This window comes from Chrysoperla carnea, chromosome 1, assembly GCF_905475395.1.
Source record: "Chrysoperla carnea chromosome 1, inChrCarn1.1, whole genome shotgun sequence".
NCBI classification, from domain to species: domain Eukaryota; kingdom Metazoa; phylum Arthropoda; class Insecta; order Neuroptera; family Chrysopidae; genus Chrysoperla; species Chrysoperla carnea.
The window spans coordinates 104,159,319-104,181,845 of NC_058337.1; the positions used below are offsets into that span (position 1 = coordinate 104,159,319).

General features: G+C 28.9%; 1 protein-coding gene across 15 annotated transcripts in view; it reads right to left on the minus strand.

Moving 5' to 3' along the window:
- Window positions 1-454: 454 nt before the first annotated feature.
- Window positions 455-22,527, minus strand: part of LOC123299653 (dystonin) — a 171,856-nt gene continuing 149,783 nt past the window's right edge. For 4 of the 15 annotated variants that reach the window (XM_044882010.1, XM_044882042.1, XM_044881936.1 and 1 more), the window contains 19 exons: window positions 22,347-22,501; window positions 22,063-22,074; window positions 19,256-21,369; window positions 18,843-19,104; window positions 18,516-18,584; window positions 17,656-17,700; window positions 16,248-16,328; window positions 15,970-16,141; window positions 15,789-15,906; window positions 15,498-15,727; window positions 15,314-15,431; window positions 11,765-11,910; window positions 5,211-5,487; window positions 4,931-5,111; window positions 4,717-4,782; window positions 2,870-2,953; window positions 2,412-2,465; window positions 1,792-1,866; window positions 455-958 (listed from right to left, as the gene is read on the minus strand). In XM_044882010.1, coding sequence (XP_044737945.1) covers window positions 808-958; window positions 1,792-1,866; window positions 2,412-2,465; window positions 2,870-2,953; window positions 4,717-4,782; window positions 4,931-5,111; window positions 5,211-5,487; window positions 11,765-11,910; window positions 15,314-15,431; window positions 15,498-15,727; window positions 15,789-15,906; window positions 15,970-16,141; window positions 16,248-16,328; window positions 17,656-17,700; window positions 18,516-18,584; window positions 18,843-19,104; window positions 19,256-21,369; window positions 22,063-22,074; window positions 22,347-22,501 — 4,410 coding nt within the window. In that variant the 3' untranslated portion in view covers window positions 455-807. Of the gene's footprint in view, window positions 959-1,791; window positions 1,867-2,411; window positions 2,466-2,869; window positions 2,954-4,716; window positions 4,783-4,930; window positions 5,112-5,210; window positions 5,488-9,380; window positions 9,524-11,764; window positions 11,911-15,313; window positions 15,432-15,497; window positions 15,728-15,788; window positions 15,907-15,969; window positions 16,142-16,247; window positions 16,329-17,655; window positions 17,701-18,515; window positions 18,585-18,842; window positions 19,105-19,255; window positions 21,370-22,062; window positions 22,075-22,346; window positions 22,502-22,527 lie in introns of all 15 variants that reach the window. The other 11 variants (XM_044882051.1, XM_044881953.1, XM_044881946.1 and 8 more) reach the window with 10 other exon arrangements.

A 22,527-nucleotide genomic window follows, 5' to 3' on the forward strand; every position in this document is an offset into this window, starting at 1 on the left:
TTTTTTTTTAAATAAAAATCAAAATGTGATATAACTTTCAATTAAAAATTCTAAAATAAAAAAGTCATTCTAAAATTACAAAAAAAAAATAATACGAAAGAAAAAATATACAAATTTGAATTTTTATTTGAAAGTTATATTTCAAAAATGAATCACGGAACACAAAACGTTTTTTTTTTTTTTAATTAAAATGGTCCCTATAACTCAAAATATACAGAACACAAAAAAAGTTGAGTAAAACCTCTTAAAAACTTAAATTCGTATACAAGAAATAAAATTCAAATATGTTGAGATTCTTTAATGTCTTCAAAGAGGTTCTACCGTTATTTTATTTTTAAATTCTATCTAATAAATTTATCAGGTTTTTTTGTTTAATCTTAACTTATAATTTGACACAATTTGAAATTTTTTTTCAAAATAAATTAATTTGATAGTTAACTTAAATTGGCAGATAATTAATTTATTAATTTTAGCCCCTAATTTAAAAAATTTATACAATTAGTTTTCATTTTTTAAATATTGTACACCTTTCTTTACGATTAAAAAAAATACAAATGGATAGTATTTTTCAGTCGGTAGGACGTTACTTCATGCCTAAATATACATAAACAGGCAGCGGAGTATGTGATTAATCCCACATACAAAGCAAAAAAGTGCACTTTAAGTTAATAATTATACTTTTTTTTTACATTTTTATTTTTGTAACGTAAATTGCCTAAAAATTTTATATGTTAAATTTTGGATATTAAAAAAAAGTGGTAATTAGCATTACTGATTTAAAATTAAAAAGTTTGAAGGAGGATATATTTATGAACGGAACGGAGCTCTTTGATCAATTGGTGTTGGTACTCCTTTACGACCACCTGTTGATATATCTGATGCTCCTGAACCTTTTCTTTGTAATTTCGATGTGCTTGATGTAGTTGCTCCTCCTCCTGTTGTAGACGGTGTTCGAGCCCTAATGAAATAAAATTAAATTTTAATTGTTTTCTTTTACAATATTGATTTTTACAAATAAAAGAATAGCGTCCCATTAATTCCCACACAAAAACAGTAATAGCAATTGGAAAACTGTTTGAAAATTAAAGCGAATATAAGAATTAAATCCTTTACTTTTTTAATAAAATCTTTACTTGGAAATTAAGCGTATTTGTACTTTAAACGGGATATTGTATATTTATGGATCATCAGTTATGGATCAAGTATTTAATCAATTTAGTAAATCAGTCAAAGTTGTAAGAGTGAACATAAACTATCTCAATTCAATAATTGTTGGAAGCAAAATTATTATATTCACTTTATTTAAAAAAAATATTTGTCGAAACACAATTTGTTGTAATGATAATGTATAAAAATGTTATTTTTCTAGATCCCCTAGCTAGAAAGACGGTCTTCCCGCTCGCAACTTTAACTTTGGAATAAGCCATTTTTGTGGCTTGATCCTAAGCCAGAAAATTTAATTTCCTGGCGAATGTGATATAAAGGTTCGGACGAAGTCAAGTCTATAAACGCTTCAAACGTCAAAGCGTGCAAAATTCTGCCCGTGACTTAAGCCACAAAAGTTACTCTTCCCAGAGTTAAATGCGGCCGGTAAGACCGTACTATCATCAAAAGGATAAAGGATAAAGAAAAATAGTAAACAACGCACGCCCAGAATCTTAGATACTATGGCGTATGTGATATAAAGAAACGTTTCCTCAACGGTCTATATATCACATATACCAAGAAATCCAACTTTCTGAGTCATAATATACGAAAAATGAAAAATGTAAAATAACCATCTGTTTTTACCTAGTGACATTAGTGTTAGTTAATCTGGATAATGCAGTGTTAGGTTGTGTAGCACTTCGTTTCATGGATTGACTCCTGTATGATGGATAATTAATATTAGTTATGCATAATTTTTATAATGAAATTAATATTTATGATATGACTAAAATGGTGATGTGTGTACAAGATAACACACATAAAACTTCCATAATAAGAAATGTAAAATTTGAAAATTCATTAATTGTATTGGCAAAACTTTAAAACAAACTGCGATAAGTATATCGCAGATAAATTAAAGCTCAAATCAATAACTTTTGGAATAAGTAAGCTATTTCATAAATCTCCGAAACGTACTTCTTTTAATTCTTACAATTGACATGATAGAAAAATAATCGATGCATGAACTGCAATCATTTTTTCATGAACTTATTGAACAAAGAAATTTTCATGAACTTCTTGAAGAGTGGGTATCAATTTAAATGGGACACAAATAGGGTACCATTCGAATAAACAAGATTTAACGCGACCATGGTTAGCGACCTAAATTCGATCATGAATATAAAAATATGGGGTTATATTAATCCATTTATGGAAGTTTCAATTCGAAAAAAACCAGCTACCTTGAAAGCATTTAAAATTACCTCTTATATTTACTAGTAGCCGAAGAACTTGAGTTAGTGTTTGCTGAATAACTCCTAAGTAAGCATGTGCGCAATGTAAAATGTGAATAAAGACATATATGAAAATTAATTAATTTGTGGACTAAATTAAAGTTTAAACAAAAACGAAACTTTACGTAACGAATATTTTAACCACACTTAAGTTTAATTTAGTCCAAATAGTTAAATACTCAAACAGTTAAAGCAGATGATACAAGAATTAAAAAAAATAAAGCAACTTAAAAATATAAAAAAAAAACAATCATCCCTAAAACATGGGACATAACTCTGAATAAAAAAAACAACATTCAAATGATGAATTTTACTGATGATAGAACACCCAATAAAAACGTAAAATATATGAATGTAAATAAAAATGCCAAATATATATAAAACACATAGAATTTTGATGAAAACTTTTGCCAGTTTTGTTAATTTACCCAGAATAAGATTGAGAAGTATTGGAGACACTAGAAGTATTGGAGGCAGTATCGGAGGGACCCACATAAATTGGTATTCTCGATCTAAATATGTAGAATAAAATTCCTAAATTTAATAAATTATCCACCACACATTTTTGTACATGCATTTTTAGTAAAAAAAAAGACCCAAATATTAAAGCTTATATCATATGCAGTTATATTGGAAAATAAATTATATTTAAAATTAACTTTAGTCGTAATTAAGATATAAGCATTAAAATCCAGCTGTAATAGACATAGTAATTCCGGAAAATCTGAGTTTTATTACATATTTTTCTTTTTGTGTTCTTATAAATTGATCGTGACACACACAAATTTTATCAGTCAAAACATTAGGCTCATTTTTGTAATTTATAAAATTTTCTATAAAAGAGAAATTCTGTTTTTTTTAACACAATTCCCCAATGGCCTAACTTATTTGTATATGAAGAACCTATTGACACTGGTGCGCAGCTTCACTTAATAAATAAGTCCTGGTTAAAAGTATAAAATTTTGTATATTGGGAATTCCAAATAATAAATGCACCTTAATTAGATACTAAAAATAATGCTCTTTTTATCTTGGAGGTGATGTTAGTTGGAGTGCGCTTTATATAAAAAAAATTATGAAATTTGTTTTGAAGAAAAATAGACATATAATGGCCTTTAATATTTTTTTTAATGCATATATTTTCGAAAAAGTATCTTTTATGATCTTTTACCCAGAATAAAATTTTCAGTTTCACACGAATCAAAAGAAAGTTTTATGAAGAACTTCAAAGAAATTTGTCTAAATTCAGTTTTCCCGTAATTTTTCCGAAGTAAAAACTTAACTCAGTCTATCATTGCTGGATAATTAATGATAAATTTAAATCACTTTAATAGATCATTTATAGTTGATTTTTTATATTCATAGCATTCCGTTATTTTTACACAAAGTTCAGATGTAACTGTTATTTTGGAGATTTTATTTCATATTTTTGTTTCTAAAGTCTTTATGTTATTTATTCAGTATTATAAATTTGTTATTTCGGCAAGCAAGGATATTTCATATTATACCATGCATATATGAAATATACATAGTATATTAAGTTTAGTCCCAAGTTTGTAACGCTTAAAAATAATGATGCTAGGAAAATAATTTTGTCATAGGTGTTTATAAAATCACCTAATTAGTCCATTTCCGGTTGTCCGTCCGTCCGTCCGTCTGTGGACACGATAACTCAAAAACGAAAATCGATATCGAGCTGAAATTTTTACAGCGTACTCAGGACGTAAAAAGTGAGGTCAAGTTCGTAAATGAGCATCATAGGTCAATTGGGTCTTGGATCCGTAGGACCCATCTTGTAAACCGTTAGAGGTAGAACAAAAGTTTAAATGTAAAAAATGTTCCTTATCAAAAATTAAACAAGTTTTGTTTGAAACATTTTTTCGTAAACATCACTGTTTACCCGTGAGGGCGCAAATTAGGCGGAAATTTTATTATATGTACTATACTTGACTATCAGTTATGTATGTGTCACATGTTTTTATGTGTTATGTGATAAAGAAATCAACACTGACTATGCATGGTATTTCAACAATTAACTCAGTCAATTGTTTGTTTTCACTTGTTTTAAATTAAAATCTATCAATGTAAACATAAAATTCTGATAATAATGCTTCATAATGCTATAAATATAAAAAATGAATGATCCTTTAAGAAAACTTGAAAACTATTTACAAAAAATAAAAAATAAATACCCTCATACCCCTTGATATCAGAAAATAAAATAAAAAAATTCAAAAAAGGGTCCAAAAAATTATCGTTGATGATTTTTAATTACCTAGGAATGCCTGAGCCTGTTAACGTTGGTATGCTGGACGCTCTATGCATACTATTTGTTCGTGAACTAGAATAAGACGTTAATAGAAAAGTTAATTAATTAACAATTATTTATTAGATAGGCTTAAATTAATTATTAATAAAATTAAAATATTTAATTTTTTTTAATATTCATGCAACGGCAGTTTTATTTTGGAAAAAAAATTTTTAATTACCGTGATGTAGGCGTTGAAGGTGATTGCATTCCCGTTGGAGTTTTGGGTCGGGTTGGTGTTCCATTTGGTACAGTTAATTTTCTAGCTGCTCCTGATGGTACTCCACTACTTAAAGGTGTTCGCGTTGTCAATGAAGATGTTGTCCGTCTACTAATTGGTATCTTTGATGGAGTTGCATCATCTAAATAAAATAAATTGGTTTAATACGACGTTTGGAATAATAGCGAGTCCCGGACCTCTAAAGTCGCTAGTGCTCTAAACCATTTATGCTAATATTTACCTGTACTATCTAAACTAAGCGTTGAACCATGTCGACTTGGTGGCTTGCTACCTGCTCGACTGGCCGGTCTTGAATTAGGTCTAGAATTTGGTCTAGAACTGGCAGGTGTATTTCGTATTGGTATTGAACCTTTACGACTTGTTGGTCGTGCATAACCAGGTGTTGTGCTTTCATTATCTGACAATGAATCCGGTGTACCAGCTGATAAAGATGATCGTGATGTTCTTGGTGCTTGCGTTGAGCCCATTGGTACAGATCTGGATGATCTCTCTCTTACCTAAATGTCATAAAATGTTTCTTATAAATTTTACTTGAAAATTAGGCAGTTTATGCAAGATTACAATGTACCTATCCCAAAAATCATTACTATAAAACTGACTTCATAGGTACAATGTACTATGGTTGTATCCAATATTGTCTTGGAAGTTCACATACTAAGTTGGCTTATTATGACTTTTTTTCGTTGATTTAAGCGCAGGTATATTAGAATTACGTAATGTTAAATGAACTTCTAAAGCATATTGAAAATGACGTCCCTACACAGGGGCGAAAATTACGTTAATGTATAGTTTAAATAAAAAAAAAACTTATTACTGTAATAACTTGCAACATACATTCTGTCTTAAAATACCAGGAATTTGTAATATAGAAAGCCCATGGAAATGTTTTAGAAAATAATTCATTAGTTGGGAATCAGCTAATCTCAATCACTTTATATATAATCTCTAAATTATTTTGTTTTAATCAGACACGCAGGCAGTATCAATGAGTCACAAGTGTTACAATGAGCTAACATTTTGTAGTAAATGGGAAGTTACGGGGGACCGATAAAAACACAAAAGATTTGCTTGAGAGTCAGATTGAAAATCATTAGTTTTCAGACAGATGGCGGTGGTCAATGAATTATTTTGACCGTATTGAAACGTTTCGTAAGAAAAACCGACAGGATCTATTACGAAAAGTGATTAAAATGTCACAAAGATTGAGTAAGGCGTCAGCTTGAGTGAGTAGCCAAATATTCTAGTTCTTAGCAAGAATCAAACGTTGTAATAATAAATTATCCGAATACGGCGTAAACCAATTTTGGTTTCTATGTGAGATTACCGATTCTGAGCCAATTAAGTTAAAAATGTGGATTAGTTTCGGTTTGTAGATAATATTGGATACATTTTGAAAGCAATCATTTTTAAAAAGCTAGACATAATTTTTGAATCTATTATTTAAAAAAAAAATCAAAAACAAAAAACAAAATACCATACTATACCTTAATCAAAAAATAGGAAAAAAGTTCGATTTGTTATTATAAAAATTTAAATCTATTTCTACTTAATCCTATAATCTAAATTCTACACAAAAATTCTAAAAGCCATTGGTTCTACTTCTAATATACTTACCACGGTTGTTGACATAGGTACTTGAGACAGAAACAATAGTTTATGGTGATCTGTTTGTGGTCCAATTACAGCCACTACAGGAGCAATTTAGATAATGCAAAAACAAGGACACATACATTTAAAAAGTGATATTACCAAAAAACAAAACAAAAAAAAACTACCGAATAATTATAATGGAAGAAAATGGTTTTTACGATACGAAAGTAGTTTTGTAAATTTTTCATTCTACATGAACTCTGATCGGTGAACGTTAAACTTTGTAAAGATAGTAACGTCACATGTACACTGGTCATGAAAAAAAACGAGCCACTTAGAAAAAATCAATTTTTTTTCTAAGACAAACAGCTGTATCTCCAGACAAAACGGTTGGATCTATTTAGCTATAGATAATTTGAAAGCTTTTACTTCCAAGTTTTCCAAAAATTCGTATCATTTGTATCACTCTTTTTGTAACTTGCTTTGTGACGAGGGTTCAAAAGATTAATATACGTAAAAGAAAAGATTGATATACGTGCTTTTTGACCGAATAGTTAACTGTCGATATAAAAATGTCATTTTTGAATCTGTTTGAACTGCTGTAACTGAAATGATTGCATTGAAACCTGTTTGACGTCAATCGAAAACTCAAAGTACTTTCTTTGAAACTATTACATTCGATTGTATAAACAAAAACAGCGTATATATTTCAGTTTTTGCAATTTCACTTTTCAGCTTTCGGATAATGTTAGATAAACAGTTTAAATTAAAAATTGTCAATATTGCTTCGATAGTGAATAGTCTAGTCACTCTAGTCAAAGAAGCTCGTTCGGAAATGCCTAAAAGCGATATGAACAAGTTTTCGAGTCCTTGTGTTGGATTTCGTGGGGAAAAATTTTGCATCCTGTGTACTTTATAACAAAAATTTTCAGAAATCACACAAATTTTTAAGCTTTTGACTCGACCACTTGAAAGTATAACGTTTCGAATGAACTGTGACGTGGTAGATATTGATATTTTTTCACGGAAATAAAGTTGTTAGAAAGTTTTCTAAGTGGTCCGATTTATTTAATTTCCAGCATCGCTGATAGTTATTCAGATAGGATGAAACAGAAACTAATTTATTAATTTATCACATTCTTCCATTAACGAAAAATTTGTTTTAAATAAAAAGAAACGAGGTTTGTATTACGTTTAAAAAAATTAAATTATTAATTTCTTTTAAAAATCGACACACGCATATTTTCGTTAAAAAATTTAATTTAATTTATTTTTTTAATTTAATTATAATTGATGTTTGCGACATGCATATCATGCTTTAAAAAGTTTTTGTTTTTAATTTTGAAATAAAATCATCCTCATGCATTTTTGTAGTCAAAAATTGTATTTCGCACGTTCAAAATATTAAATGCATTGATATTTAGTAAATATATTTAGCAGCATTCGATAATTTCAAGTCAGTGTTAACGGTCGTGGGGTGTGTAAGAAGGTTGATCGTAAGAATTCCACATTCTGCATAGACTTTAGCTTTAAAATAGAGAATCAGAAATCGCATTGGGTTCATCAGTTGCGCTACTCAGATTTCGAAGAACTGTGTTCTATTATAATGTTCGATTGGTTTAAATATTTCTTAAATAAGATTCAGTTCATCCCGCCATATTTTAAAAATAAATGTCGAACGGTTGGGATTTTAAGTTATATTGTAAGCTTGGTTTGCTATATATAATCGATTTTTCATTTTTAGCCGACTTTAAAAAGACAATAAAATTCAATTCGATAAGAAACTTTGATGTAAATATTAAAATCTATTGAGTTTAAAAAGTTCCAAACACAAATTAAAATGTTAGCAGGCAAGTTTAGACGAATATAAAAAAAAAATAGGACTACTTTATTAAAACCCTAAACAGAGAAGTCCTTAGATATCTTTTAATACAATATAGTATTTACGATATTCGAGATTTTTATACGAAAGAGGATGGAATTACAACCTTCGTTTAAATACAGAAACTAATCGAGAAATAAACTCGTGGTCTTAGAAAATCTGAGAATAGAGTTACATTGTTTACGTTAACATCATTTATAAGAATTAGTACCGATGGTACCTACTTAGCAGCAAAAGAGAAAAGTAATTAAATTTTTATCTGCTATAATAATTGCTGTATTCAAGGTAAGCGATAAAATGTGTAGAATAGGACTGTCGCGAAAAGTAGTTAAATGTCTTTTTCAAATAGTATATGCAATACACATTACATAAGTAATATACCGTTTGCCGTCATTGAGAGAAACAGAGTAAAAACATATCATTTATTTAATATACATTGTATTTACTATTTCAAAGAACCAAATAGAATTTAATTGATAGATTTCTTTCTATTAGCTCAATTTTTTGTATTAGTCTATCTTGGAGCTCTTTATAGACAATTTTTCTAAGTAGTAAATGCACAGAATTCAAACAATCAACTATAGAAGTTAGGTAATTTCACACATGTTACGTGATCACTCAAAAGCTGGGCGGCACTCAATAAATCAAAATATACCTACCAAATCGATTCATTTAAAAAAAATAAATCTTAGGAGCCTAGTTGTAAAAAAAAATCCCATCACCAAAAAAAATTAAAATAAATAAAACTAGCTAAATTTTTATATTTTAAAATACAATTTTTCTTGATTTATTTGAATCCAATAGAATTGTATTAAAAAATAAAAAAATTTTCGACAAACTACAATAAATAGATAGAGAGCATTCTTTGTGTTTATGTTGTTTGCGTAAATATTTTGCGCAATCCAAAAATATTATTACCCAGTGATAGGATGGTGAATGTGTAATAGTAGCTGGATGCAAGGAGCCCCCGCTCCCTACCTGCAAGGGGTAAGCACATGGTAACTCCTCTCTTTGACGCACACGCTCAAATATCGGCATCAATTCCAGCATTACTTCTTCAGCTATATCATATATCCAGCAATAAAGTTAATTTTTATTTAAAGATAAAATAGCCTCTTATTTTTAATATTAAATAAACCACCACCAGAATATTAATTTTTTTTAAATCTTGTTTTAATTTTTATTTTATCGCGCCGATTATTATTTTTAAAATTTTTGAAATTTAATTTTATTTGTTTTAATCTTTTTAATTGTATTAGTTTTAATTATTAATTTTTATAAATTTAAATGTTGAATGATGTTAAACCCATCGATATATAGAAATAGATTGAGCATCTCTTCTTCCCTAAGTATATTATTCTAATAGACTCTAAATTTCATTATAGTTATACAAATATTGGCCCGGTTAAATCTCATCCCTACAAGCGGCAGTGATCGAGTCCTTAGAAGACAGAGATTGTATGTAGTTGTTACGATTTGCACTCGCGCGTCGTTTTTTACATACATGTTTAAGCCGGAAGGGTCCAAAGATTGTACAAGATTATATTTTGACCCTTATCTCTCAAATCCGAGGCGTAGTACAGTACGAGTAATAACATATTTTCATAAGCAGTCCATATTTTAGATTTGCGAACAGAAGTTATAATCATGTTTAGAATAAAAATTGATTAGCTAATCAAAGTAATCGAGCTTATCAAAATAAAAGCAACCCTTTTTTTTTTGAAAAAGCAGTACTCATTCATTCTAGGGCGCAGGTTTTCAAGCAATGCCTGTATTTAGCCAATAAAAGCACTTTCGAATACTTTGCGTCAAAATTACAACCTTTGAATATCAAACTTTTCATTTGTAACACAACTTAAACTGTCCTTTAAAAATCAACATAATTAACGGTCGACTCTTGGCACAGACTTGAAGTAATAAAATAATTATACCTTTCCAATAAATTTTGAATTTTTTTTAATATTTATGAATTTATTATGAAAATGGATCCTCAATCACGGTTGGATTAAGATGGGAATGGCACATTCAAATTTAACTGATTTTTAAAAATGATACCAAATTGTTTTAATTAATTTTTTACCTAAAGCGTTAAATTTGATTGGTTAATTTTTACCATTTAAATTAAAAACTATGAATCCTATAATCTTTTCTAGAAACAATTACAATTTTGAAAGAAATGTCCCATTTTCGACTAATTAGCTACAAAATTATTACTTTCATAGGTCAATATTAATGTTCAATCCATCCTATACATCAATGGAAAATAATGAATAATGAAAAATTAAAATGATTTTTATTTTTACAAAATGATTGTTTAACCACAAATAAATATGAGAAATGATTGTGTTTAATGGTCTTATATTTTATAACAATGATTAAGTTTTCCCCTCAATTTTTTTGAGAAATACTTCACAAATAATTTGTGTAGTATTTCTTCCGTAAGAAAGGGTTTCAAAGAACCTAACCAACAATAAGTGCCTCATAATGTATGTTGGGAGATATGAACTTGGCTGCAATAAACACCGAAATTAAACAAAAACAAAAAACTACACTCTATAAATACAGAAGCTTAACGAATTAAACAAAACAAAAAATGTATGTGTATGTGCAAAAACAATGCAATTTGCTAGCTGTGCAATCTAATTTCTAAAGTGCAACAATATATACCATTTCCAGTAACTATTCTACGAACATTTCTATAAAATAAACCAATAATCCTGAAGATTCCAATACGAATATAAAATGAATATAAGGATGAGTTATTCCCACTTGATACAAAATAATCTTGCAAATACTTTCCGAAACTTTAAATCAATGTAATATGTTCGTTGTGCCATATATACTTGAGAGGTAAATCTCGGAAAATAATCCAAATATTATTTTGTTTCAAATGTGCTACATCCTAATAATCATGATATGGAACTACTAAAAACTCACCATAAACTTCATTCTCAAGTTCTATCACCTATATCCAATTATCGTTCCAAACAATTCAGAATTTATTGGTAAAAATTAGCCCATAGAAACAATATTAAATTACAACAAATTATTGGATCTATGGACGGTTTTAAAATTCAAATTTGCTAAAATACTTAATAGAAACTCTACAAATACTTACGACATTCCAAGTGCCATGCAGTAATAAAATTTTGGTGCATTGAAAAAGGATATTAAGGTTTCATAAGGAATTTTGCCTGAACATTTTTAGCCAATACGACTAATTTTATTGTAAACTTACCTACTGGTGTTATTGGGAAAGTGACATCTATACGATTATGTAATAATATATTTTTTAAACCAACCTTTGTTATAGGACCAGCCGACCCACTAAATGAAGTGTTTCTTTGTGCCGACGATGGTGTTTTTGGCTTGAAAGCGGTCATTGATTGTGATACACCATCAGCTAATATAAATTGTTCACGTAATTCGATGTTGGTACGTCCCTTTGCTAAATTTTTGTAATTAAGTTGCCCAAAATAGTCACACCATTTTTTAAATGGATCAAAATTACGTGTATCAACAATCAAGTACGATTCCATTTTGTTTTTTTGTTACCATTAGTAGTCCATACATTGGATCCAGATCAAACGGTTAGCGTGTATCGTGTACGTGTACGTGAAATCCACCCCAAAAAACAACACGTGGCGGCAACAGCAGCGAAGTAGCACACAAACAAGATGGCGTGTGGTGTGATGGTGACGCAGTAGTTAGGTTACATTGTGATTGGGTATGTTTTAAGGTTAAAAGTAAAAGTGGGAAAAATGTGTGTGCAAGAGAAATTCAAAAGAATTTTATATTAATTGAAAAATATTGAAATGTTTAGAGTTTTAAAGATAGAGAAATAGATCCCAGAAAAAATTTGGATTGGGTAAAAATGTAGGAAGTCAATAGGAGGTTCAAAAAAAGAAAAAAAAAACAAAATTTGTTTAGATTAAGCAAACAACATGAGTAATATTAAAAATTAAGGCTCATTGTTTGATTTGATAAGGAAAATACAAGCCTTAATTTTTAATAAACTTTATGTACAATAACAAAATTATTACTAAAATAACGAAATTAAAAAGTGACGTGTGGGCTATTCTAAGAATCTCACACGTTTGAAGTGAAACTTTATAGCGAAGAAAAATTCTAATTTGAATTAACTTTTAATCATTCTTCAACTCAAAATTCCCAAAAGGGCAACGATACCGTAACAGAAAAGGCATATTTGTAACTTCTGTTATAAACCTTTTTTCTTTAGTGGTTTAGGTTCCATAAAAGTTTTTGCGTAAAATACGCATGTGCAAAACAACCGCTTCAAGAAAATTGTAAATAGTATAAATAGGACACTATGATTTCACTGTTGTTCTTTTTAGCATAAAAAGTCTTTTTTTAAGTATATCGCTATAGATGTTTCACTCCCACAAATAAATACAAATTAAATAAATCCATGCTAATGATTTGATAAAATTGAATGCATTTATTTTGATTTGTTTATGTGCACTAAAAATTCTACAATGTATTTGTGTAAAAAATAAAATGTAGGTATGTTTGTTTGTAAATGAATTAAATTAAAAAAAATAATAGTAAGTTTATTTTAGTTTTGCTAAATTTGGTTATATAATAATCTTTGTGATTTAGCAAAAGTAGAATTAAGCTAAAACAAACTTAGAATATTTTACACAATGAAAATATTACCTCAAATGAAAAAAAAAAAAAGAAATTAAAAAAAGAAGAGCATGCTTTTATACAAAATATATGTTACAATAAATATTTACATAGGACGTAAAACTTAAATTATAACTTGGTTTGATAGATAATTGAATTTCCACCGAACGAGAAAATAAGTTATTAAAAACTTCATGGACTGATACGAAAAGTTTTCATGTGAATGAAATTTTCAATTTAAGAAAGTGAACTTGTTTCATATGGCATTCTCGAAGACACATCTGGGAGGGAATCGAACCCACAACCTCTTGCATATCGAGCAAGTGCTTTACCTCTGAGCCACCAGATTTTGATGTGAGATATTTTCTTCACTATCCTCATTTCTTTGTACTTTTAAATTTTGACTTTGACTTACTTTACAAAATTAAATGAATCTAATAAGTAAAAAGGAGCTTCCAAGCTTAAAAAAATCAAAAATGATAGTTAAATAACATTTTCACCAGTCCATGAATTTTTTTTTTGTAATTAAATAATTTATTTCCTTTCGCACGCGCAAGAAAGCTTTCTTAAGCGCTTAAAAATCCCAAAAAAAAAAAAAAAATGACAAATTTGAAAAAGACACACCAAAAAATAATAACACTGCATTTATTCTAAATAATTAAAACTTGTATTCCAAAATTTTGGAAATATTCTAATTATTTAGCATATTTAAAGCACATAAATAGCTTGGGTGCAAAAAGAAAATCTTACCCAAAGGACACCAAGGTTCGTGTTGTTCCGGTTTATCAGGGTGAGGTATAGGAAGTACTAGCGTTACTATAGGATTATTATGTAAAAGCAGTGTATGAAATTTGAAATAAAATTGGTCCAATTATTAAAAAAAAAAAAAAAAAGAAGAAGAAAATTTAGGTGAAAATTCAATAGATGAAATTGGTGATATACGGTAAGCGTGTAAGAAAAATATTAAAATCTATTATTAATACTAAAAACAAATTTGCATTTTAAGTTAAAAAAGTGTGTTACACTATTAATCCCAGAAAATAAAGTGTGCTAAAAAATATAGCTCGCATATGTGTAGGTATATCTCATCCCCAAGATATTCCATGAAATATCTGAATGTTTGAAGTATTTTGATATGTTAAATGAGGCACATTTATGATTTTTTATGATGCACACAAGTTATGAATTATTTTATTAAAAAATGGTTGGAAGGGGAAAATTAAGGTTATGTATTTTTTTAAATATTTATAGAATATAGAATTATTGTTAAACACAATAAAAAGGATTGACAAAATGTTAAAATATTTGGTTAATTTTTTATTACTATGTGGAATTTTGAACAAATAAAAACGTTTACAATTGTGACGTCATTACATCGTACCGTCATTTTGATAAATGTATAAACGATTTTTAATATTCACAAAATTCCACATATTTTAGGCGTTATTTTTTATTAAAATATATTAATTAATAGAAATAATATATTGGATAGATTAATTATTATTAAATTATTATTATATCAGTTTTGTTTCATATTTTAAACCCCGGGTTATGTTGTTTATTAAAAATATTAAATAGAAATTATAACGATATTATTTTTGAATTGTGTTTGTGTTTCGTTTGTTGTGTTATTTAAATGTTTAAAAATTTGTATAAATGTATTTTTTTCTTATATTATAACTTATAAATAAAACTATGATATATACGCTAACTTTTACTTTTTACAAGTTTTGACACTGAACTAATTCGGTTTCTGTCCGATTCTTTCTAGTAGCATTACCGAGCATTCTGGAATATTCACGATATCAATTCGAACGACACGAAAATTTGATTCGTATTCGGAAGTACTCTGTATTATCAATTTCAATATTTTTATGGCATCGGCAATTTGCAATAAATTAACTAGGCAAATAATAAGCTGAATTTGAAATTATATTAAAATTATATTTAGTTCGTGCCTTTGTGACTATCTTGGATATGTTCGCATAGTTTCGATTTTTAGTTACCAAAGTTTAAACTTATTTTCTCAAAGTATAAAAATAAGAATTTTGTAAACTGGGTTTTTAATAAAATGTTTATAAGTTAGCGATATATCATTATTATTGTCAAAAAAGGATTTGAACCTTTTTGAAACAGATCATCGTAGATCTTAGGCAAATAAATTATAATTCTAATAAAAAATGAATAAACAAACTGAAACATACCTCGACATGGATCGTTCTTCAATAAGAACTCATCAAGGGCTACCCAACCACCTCCAACACGAACCATTACAGTTGAACGTAAGATACGTACAAGACGTAATTTTTGACTGTCACCGAACTACAAAAAAAAAAAAGTTTAATTAATATCAATATTGTGTTTCAATACAAATTTAAGTAAACTAACCCTATATTTGCCTTCACCAACTTGGAATACACGGAATTTCTGTCGACAAGTACATAACATAACCAAACGTTTAACTTCATCGTGAATTTTGTCAGCATCCGTTGGAGGTTTACGGTCTTCCCAATCAGGACGTAATCTTGCAATAAATTCTTTCCAGTCAATTAAACCACAATTATTTCTATCGAATAAATCAGCAACAGCATTCATTTCTAAGCGTGATGTGTCGAATTCTAAAAAGTAGTATTAAATGTATAATGTGTTCTATTTGATGAATATTTACGAAACACTCACTAGTTTTAATAATTCCATCAATGAAATCTTCTCGAGGAATTAAACCATTATTATCTTTGTCCATTTTCCTGAATAAATCTGTTAATCTTGATTTCTTATGATTCATGAATTTCAAGAACTAAAAACGAAAGAATAAAAATAAATGCTTAAATCGCACCAAAAATTTGTTATAAAAACTAACCCTCTTTCTCCATTCTTCCCATGAGAAGTTACGAACTTTTTCAAGTTCTTGTAGATACATAAGTTTATCATGTAAACGTTTTTGTCGTTCCCATGCCATAAACCAAACATGACGCCATTTATCCCAAAGTAGTTTGACTCTTGGACTACGGAATTCAGGTTCAGTTCCCTTGCTATTTAATTTAGAAAAATAGATTACATTAATATTAAAAATTAATTTTTTAATGAGAATACGAAAAAAAAGAGAGAAAGAAAAGATGTAACTAATAATTAGCTAACCTTCCTCGAGGGGCAAATCGTGGCCCATAATGTGGCAAACCATCATAAGCACCACCGAAATCGCGACTTGGACTTGAACGGCTATTGTTGTTGTTCATGCAAAAACACACACCATAACAAAATACAAATAAAAATATATAACAAAAAATTGTAATGTAGTAAAGTTTTGCTCAAAATAATTTGAGCAACATTTTTTTTTGTTATCACTAACGTTAGTTACGAAATCAATAAAAAAATCTATTCTAAAAATATCTACAGCCTAAATATTATTGTAATTACAAATTTGTACAAACTAAATGGTAATTTTCAAGCGTGATATAATTTACAGAAGTATCAACTTCCAATAAAAGAAGGTGTAATAAACTCCTTTAAACATTTACGACCAATATGATCTTCTAAATAAACATGGATAATGAAAAATGATGACCAAATGATTTGACTGACTTTGGAAGTCAGTTCGAGTAAACAAATTGTTAATCTGATTGAGCTCTTCGTTAAATTATGGATAGATGAATACTAGACGGCGATTTAGGTTTTGCCATTCCCTATATTCCACATGAAGATGAAGCGGACAATACTAATAATTAAATAATAATAAAAATCTTTTCTTAGCTTAGAATTTTTGATAAAAGTTTTATCACGCTTGAAAATATTTCATTAATAAAAAATTTTTAAATCTACTCTCAAATATGCTGAGTTTCCGAAAATATTTTGATTTTTTTGTACAATTTTATTTTAGTTACAAAAATTAAAACAATTTTAGAAAAAATTAGATTCAGATTTGGATACAAAGGCTATTTAAAAATATGAAAAGTTATTACGTAGAGTAAATTTCTGTACATTTATTTTTATATTACTTTCGGAAACCTCAATGCAGTTAGCTAAAATTTCAAAATACTTCAACTATTTGCGCCGCAAAATATGATTTTGCGTAAATTAATGAAGTAAATAATACTATAAAAAAATACTGCTCTAATAAAGTTTGTTTATTCAATTCGATATATTTCCATAAGAAAGTGGATCAAAAATTCAACTTCAATTCATCAATTTTATAAAAAAATATTCATTTTCGTTTCGAGTTTCATTTTTGATGAACAATCCTACTAACTATTAAATCAATTATCAAGATTTCGTTTTTTTCGATAGTTCAAACAAGTATATTCTTAACAAGAGCTAAAATAATTTTGATTGGCCTTTTTTTGTTTACTTAATAATTATTATTTTATATAAAGACAGATATTTTAGCTCTCGTTCGAGTATTTCTATGATTGATGAATGAACCATGATTCGTCATGATTGATTATCTGAGAATTCCACCAAAACATTGAAATTTGATAAATGATTGGTAATATGACTAATCAAACATTTTCTATTAATTTAAATGACATAATGAAAATGAATACAATACCTTCCTTTCCTATTGACAGCCAAATGATCACGTGAACCCTTTAAGCTATATTAACAAACAAAAATGTAAATGCACACACAAAATTAATAAAAATTAAAGCAAATGATATGTTTTTTTATGAATCATGTTTTTTTTAGTAACGAATGTAAAATTAAAAACTCATGAAATAAATATACTGTTCACACAGGGAAGAAAAGGGTAAAAAATAAATAGAAGGAAAAAGAGGGAGAAGTATTGTGCATTTGTGCAAAACATTTAGTAGGTTGTTTTATGAATCGTCTTGGGAATAATGTCTCTTAACTCTTACATAAACTTAAACAAAAATCAACCAAATTTAAAAATTATATCCCAAAAGCAAACAAAATTGTATTTTATTTTTTTAGGATTTGAAGAAAAAACTTCCAATTTTCGTTACTTAGTCCACTTGTAATTTATTTTAATATTTTAATAATTTAAAACATGACATGTTTTTTCTAATATAGACATTTTCAAACTGACAGTTAGAAGTTAAGCATTTCGAAAATGGGACTAGAAATTAAAAGAGATTAAATAAACTGAAATTCAATCTAAAAACAAATTCGAGAGAAAAAAAATCCATAGAAGATTAGCCAAAATTCGACTAGCATTGAACGTTAAATTCTTCATATCTTTGATCTCATCGAACCGAAAAAACGAAGGAAAGTGTGTCTAGTTTACAAATAGGTACACGAAATTCTATGAAAATTGATCTAAGGTCTAAAAATAATGAAATAATTAAATTTTTGAGTCATAAAACAACCTTTGAGTTTGGAAGATAAACTATTGAAAGTGTGGATAAGTATTAAATAAAAATATAATGAAATACATCGGATAAAACCCACCTTTGTTTTCTATCCAAAGATCCATATAAATCGGGTGATGTTTCTCTTTGCAAATCATGCTGTGAACCTCTACAATACGGAAAAATACGAATAATGGTGAAATTACACACAAATAAAGCTGTGATTTACAAAATTTTTAGAGTGACTCAAATAAATTATGCTATAGATTTGAGATATTTAGTTACAATTCTAAGAAATACATCATGCGTTTAAGGTGAAAATACAAAAAAGTGATATTTCTATGGGTTGTGGGGGGTGGATCTAATATTTCAAAAAAATTTCTACTTTAATAAATTTACAAAAAATTAAAAAACATATGTAACAAACCTGACTCCTGTTTTGGGTTTAGATAGTTTTCGGGGTGAGGATTCTTTACTTTGTGGTTTAATTTGACGTGCTTTACAAACACGATCCACTTCTGGTTGTCGTGTACTTGTGTTTTCCATAAATTCTTGATGATCTGATATGAGTACTTGTAATGGTGGTATTTCATCTGGCAATTCTTCGGCTTCTAATTGAGTTAATGTATTTTCTAAGCCTTGTAACCATGCGAGTAATTCTTCTAAGGTATCATCTAAATCTTTGAGCCCTTTTAAAAAAAATTAAATTTATTAATGCTCAGTTAAGTCTCATTTCATCAATAAACTTTTACTTAAGATTATCAATAGATTTTGATAGTGAGTGCGGGATTTTTAGTATAAATAACCGAAAATAACTTGAGTTTGTGAAATATGACGTACCTTGCATATGTTGAGACAATCGTTGTTGCCGTTGTTTTGCCCATGTCGACACTTCTTCCCATCGACTTTGAATAATTGTTATCCAATGTTTAATCACTGAAACAGCATCAGGATGAGCTTTGGCAAGAATACGTTGGGCTAAAGCAATTGTTGAATCTTTTTCCATTTCCTTTTCAGCTAATTCACGTAAGAAACTTTCATGTTCAGATAATTGATTCTTAGAATCTTGTTCATCATCTGGTAGTGGTCCAGCAAATCGCAAACGCATTTCAGCGTCTGATAACCATTCCAATAACATATGTACAGATTTATGTAAACGTTCAGCCTCCTTTAGCGCATCTTCCAATTTTTCTGATTTTCTTTGTGTTAATGAAGTAACACGATCCCATAAACCATTTAATTGTGATAGTTGCGTACGAATTTGGGTAGCATCACTTGTATTAGCTTTTGCCTCAAGTTCACGACCAGTACGAGTGACTGATTCCATTTGAGCGGCACGATTTTGTAAATCTTGTTCAAAGTGTTTGTGTTGATCAACAAGCGAAATTACCGTATCCAAGTCACCATGTAATGGTCCATCTTCGGCTAATTGTTTTTCAACTTTATGTAACCAATCCAAAAGTGCTTGAATTGCATCTTTGAATTGTCCTGAGTAAAGTAAAGCTTCTTCCAATTTTCGTTGACGGTCAACAGATTTAGAACAAACAGATGTCCATTTGTTTTTCAATTCAATTAATTGTTGTTTTAACTGCGCTTCATCTGTTTTTGGAGCTTTCTCTTTCAATTGTTTACCAAGCTTCATTGTTGTATCGTAATTGCTTTGTTTCGAGCTTAAAGCACGTTGGAATTCACGATGTTTATTAATACGTTGCTTAATCTTTTCAGGATCATTCACACCAATTTCAGCATTTAATTCGTCCAATGATTTTTCTGTGTCTGTTAACCAATTCATTAGGCCCAACCATGAATCATGGAATTCTCTAGCTTCTTTGTATCCATGATCTAGTGCGCGGGTACGTTCAGCGGATTTTGCTACAACACGTTCCCAACGATGTTGAACACTAATCAACAGATTTTTAATTAAAATTACATCTTGTTTTTGACTGAAATATTTCAAGTGAGTTCCTTTTTTGTCTAAATTAAGCATTGTTTCACGATGTACACCCACATCTTTTTGGAATGTTTTATGTTCTTCAATTTGGGTTAAAATAGTTTCCATAACACGTGAAACTGGTTTCAGATTTGATAATACCTTTTCAGCATTAGTTAACCAATCAACAAATGCTTGTAATGCATCGTGGAATTCGGTGGCTTCTTTTAATGCAATTTCTAATTTGATCTTCTTATCATTGGCACGTGCTGTTGTGTTCTCCCATCGTTGTTTCAACGTTTTTAGATTTTGTGCAAGATTCATGGCAGTGTTAGCTTGTGATTTTTTCAGATATTCTTGTCCCTGTTGTAAAACAGTTTCAACTTTAGGACGATTCTGTTCAAGTTCGTTATAAATTTCCATAAAGCGTTCAAGTTGCTCGGATGCAGTTTCTGGTAGACCACCAACTGGTTTACTGGCGGCTATCACACCGTCAATATCTGCCAACCAACTAAGTAAGTCTTGGATTTCGGCATGGAATAAGTGTGCATCCTTTAATGCTGATTCTAATTCACGTTGGCGATCGGATGCTTTTTGTACCAAATCTCTCCATTGTCTATTTAATGTTGATAATTTATCTTGTGTGGTAGAAGCTTCATCTGTACCCTTTCCACTTTCAATAATTTGACGACCAGCATCATTTAATGTTTCCACTGATGTTTGATGAGCTTGAATATCGTTGATTAGCACTTTAAGCTTGGCTAACTCAATTTCTAAAACTTGTGGATCACCCAATATTGGTTTCAATTCATCAAGTGTTTGATCAGTTTTACCGATCCAGACAAGTAATTCACTAAGTGCATGTTGGAATTGTCCAAGACGTAATAAAGCATTTTCAAGTTGACGTTGACGTTCAACCATTGCTTTTAGTAATGTGTCCCATCTTCGATTTACAGCTGAGAGTGGTTCTTTGATTGCAGCTGCTTGATCAGCTGAAGTACGTTCGGTTAATTCTTGAGCTTGCCTATTGTGAAAAAACATTTAATATTATTTAAGGTCATAATTTTTACTGAACTAAGACATAAATGTGCAAGCATTCAAAAATAAAAAAACACCATTTTATAACTTTATTCCTGTAAAGCAAAAATATTCCTTTAATACAAACAATATTTTAATTTGGCACGCTTATAGCCTATTATCTCTTATTGGGCGAATTATTCGTGCTAAAAATTATCCATTTTAGAATTAAGGTCACATGCTAATGTCAAATACAATCCCAAAAAATGTGTTTATGAATGCTGCCAATTTCGAATAAAATTTTTAAGAATGTAATGTGATTGTTGGGATGATCGATGGAAAAGTGTCTAAAAACTAAAAAGTGATGAAACGAATGGGTATTATAAGCGTCCAAATAAATGTCACAAATTTTGATAAATTTGTAACTTGTCAAAGTAGAAACTCTTTCCGGAAAATGCTACATTTCCATTTTAAATTGGTTTATATTTGTATTAAAGGTTTTTTCTACAAAGCGAAAAAAAAGCAACATAATTTTTCGATGATTGTCAACATGAGATTTTTTTCAATTCCAGCATAATTTCACGACGATGAAGCAGACAAAACAAAATAAACATGCAATTCGTTTTCAAAACGAAGCAACACATAAAAAAATCACAAATAATTCTAAAGCAATTAAAAAAAATTGCTTGTTTGTTCTTGCCTGGATAAACTTCTATTCGTCAAATATTAGAGAACAAATTCAGCCAAGTATGTGTTGAGAAGAGAAAATCCATAAAAACCAACACCCCAAAAATAAAGGCATGTAAAAAGAATTTTTAGTATCACTACAAAATATTAACTTTGAGAAATGTAATAATGAATTCATATTTTGTTTTCAGTTTTCCATTATTACATTTTATAAAAGAAAAAATAGAAGAAAAACCAACAAATTATATTTATAAAAATTTACAATTTAAAATATGACAAAAAAAATCAATAACTGACCTGTTCAAAGCTTCTACTTTAACCATATGTGGATCAACATCAGTTTTGAAGTCTTTTAATTGACCAATTTGTTTTTTAACTGCATCAATATCGGTTCCAAGTGGACCCATTTTTGAGAAACGATCTTCTGCTTTTGATAAGAACTCCACTAGATTCTGTAATAAAGAAATCAAATACTTGA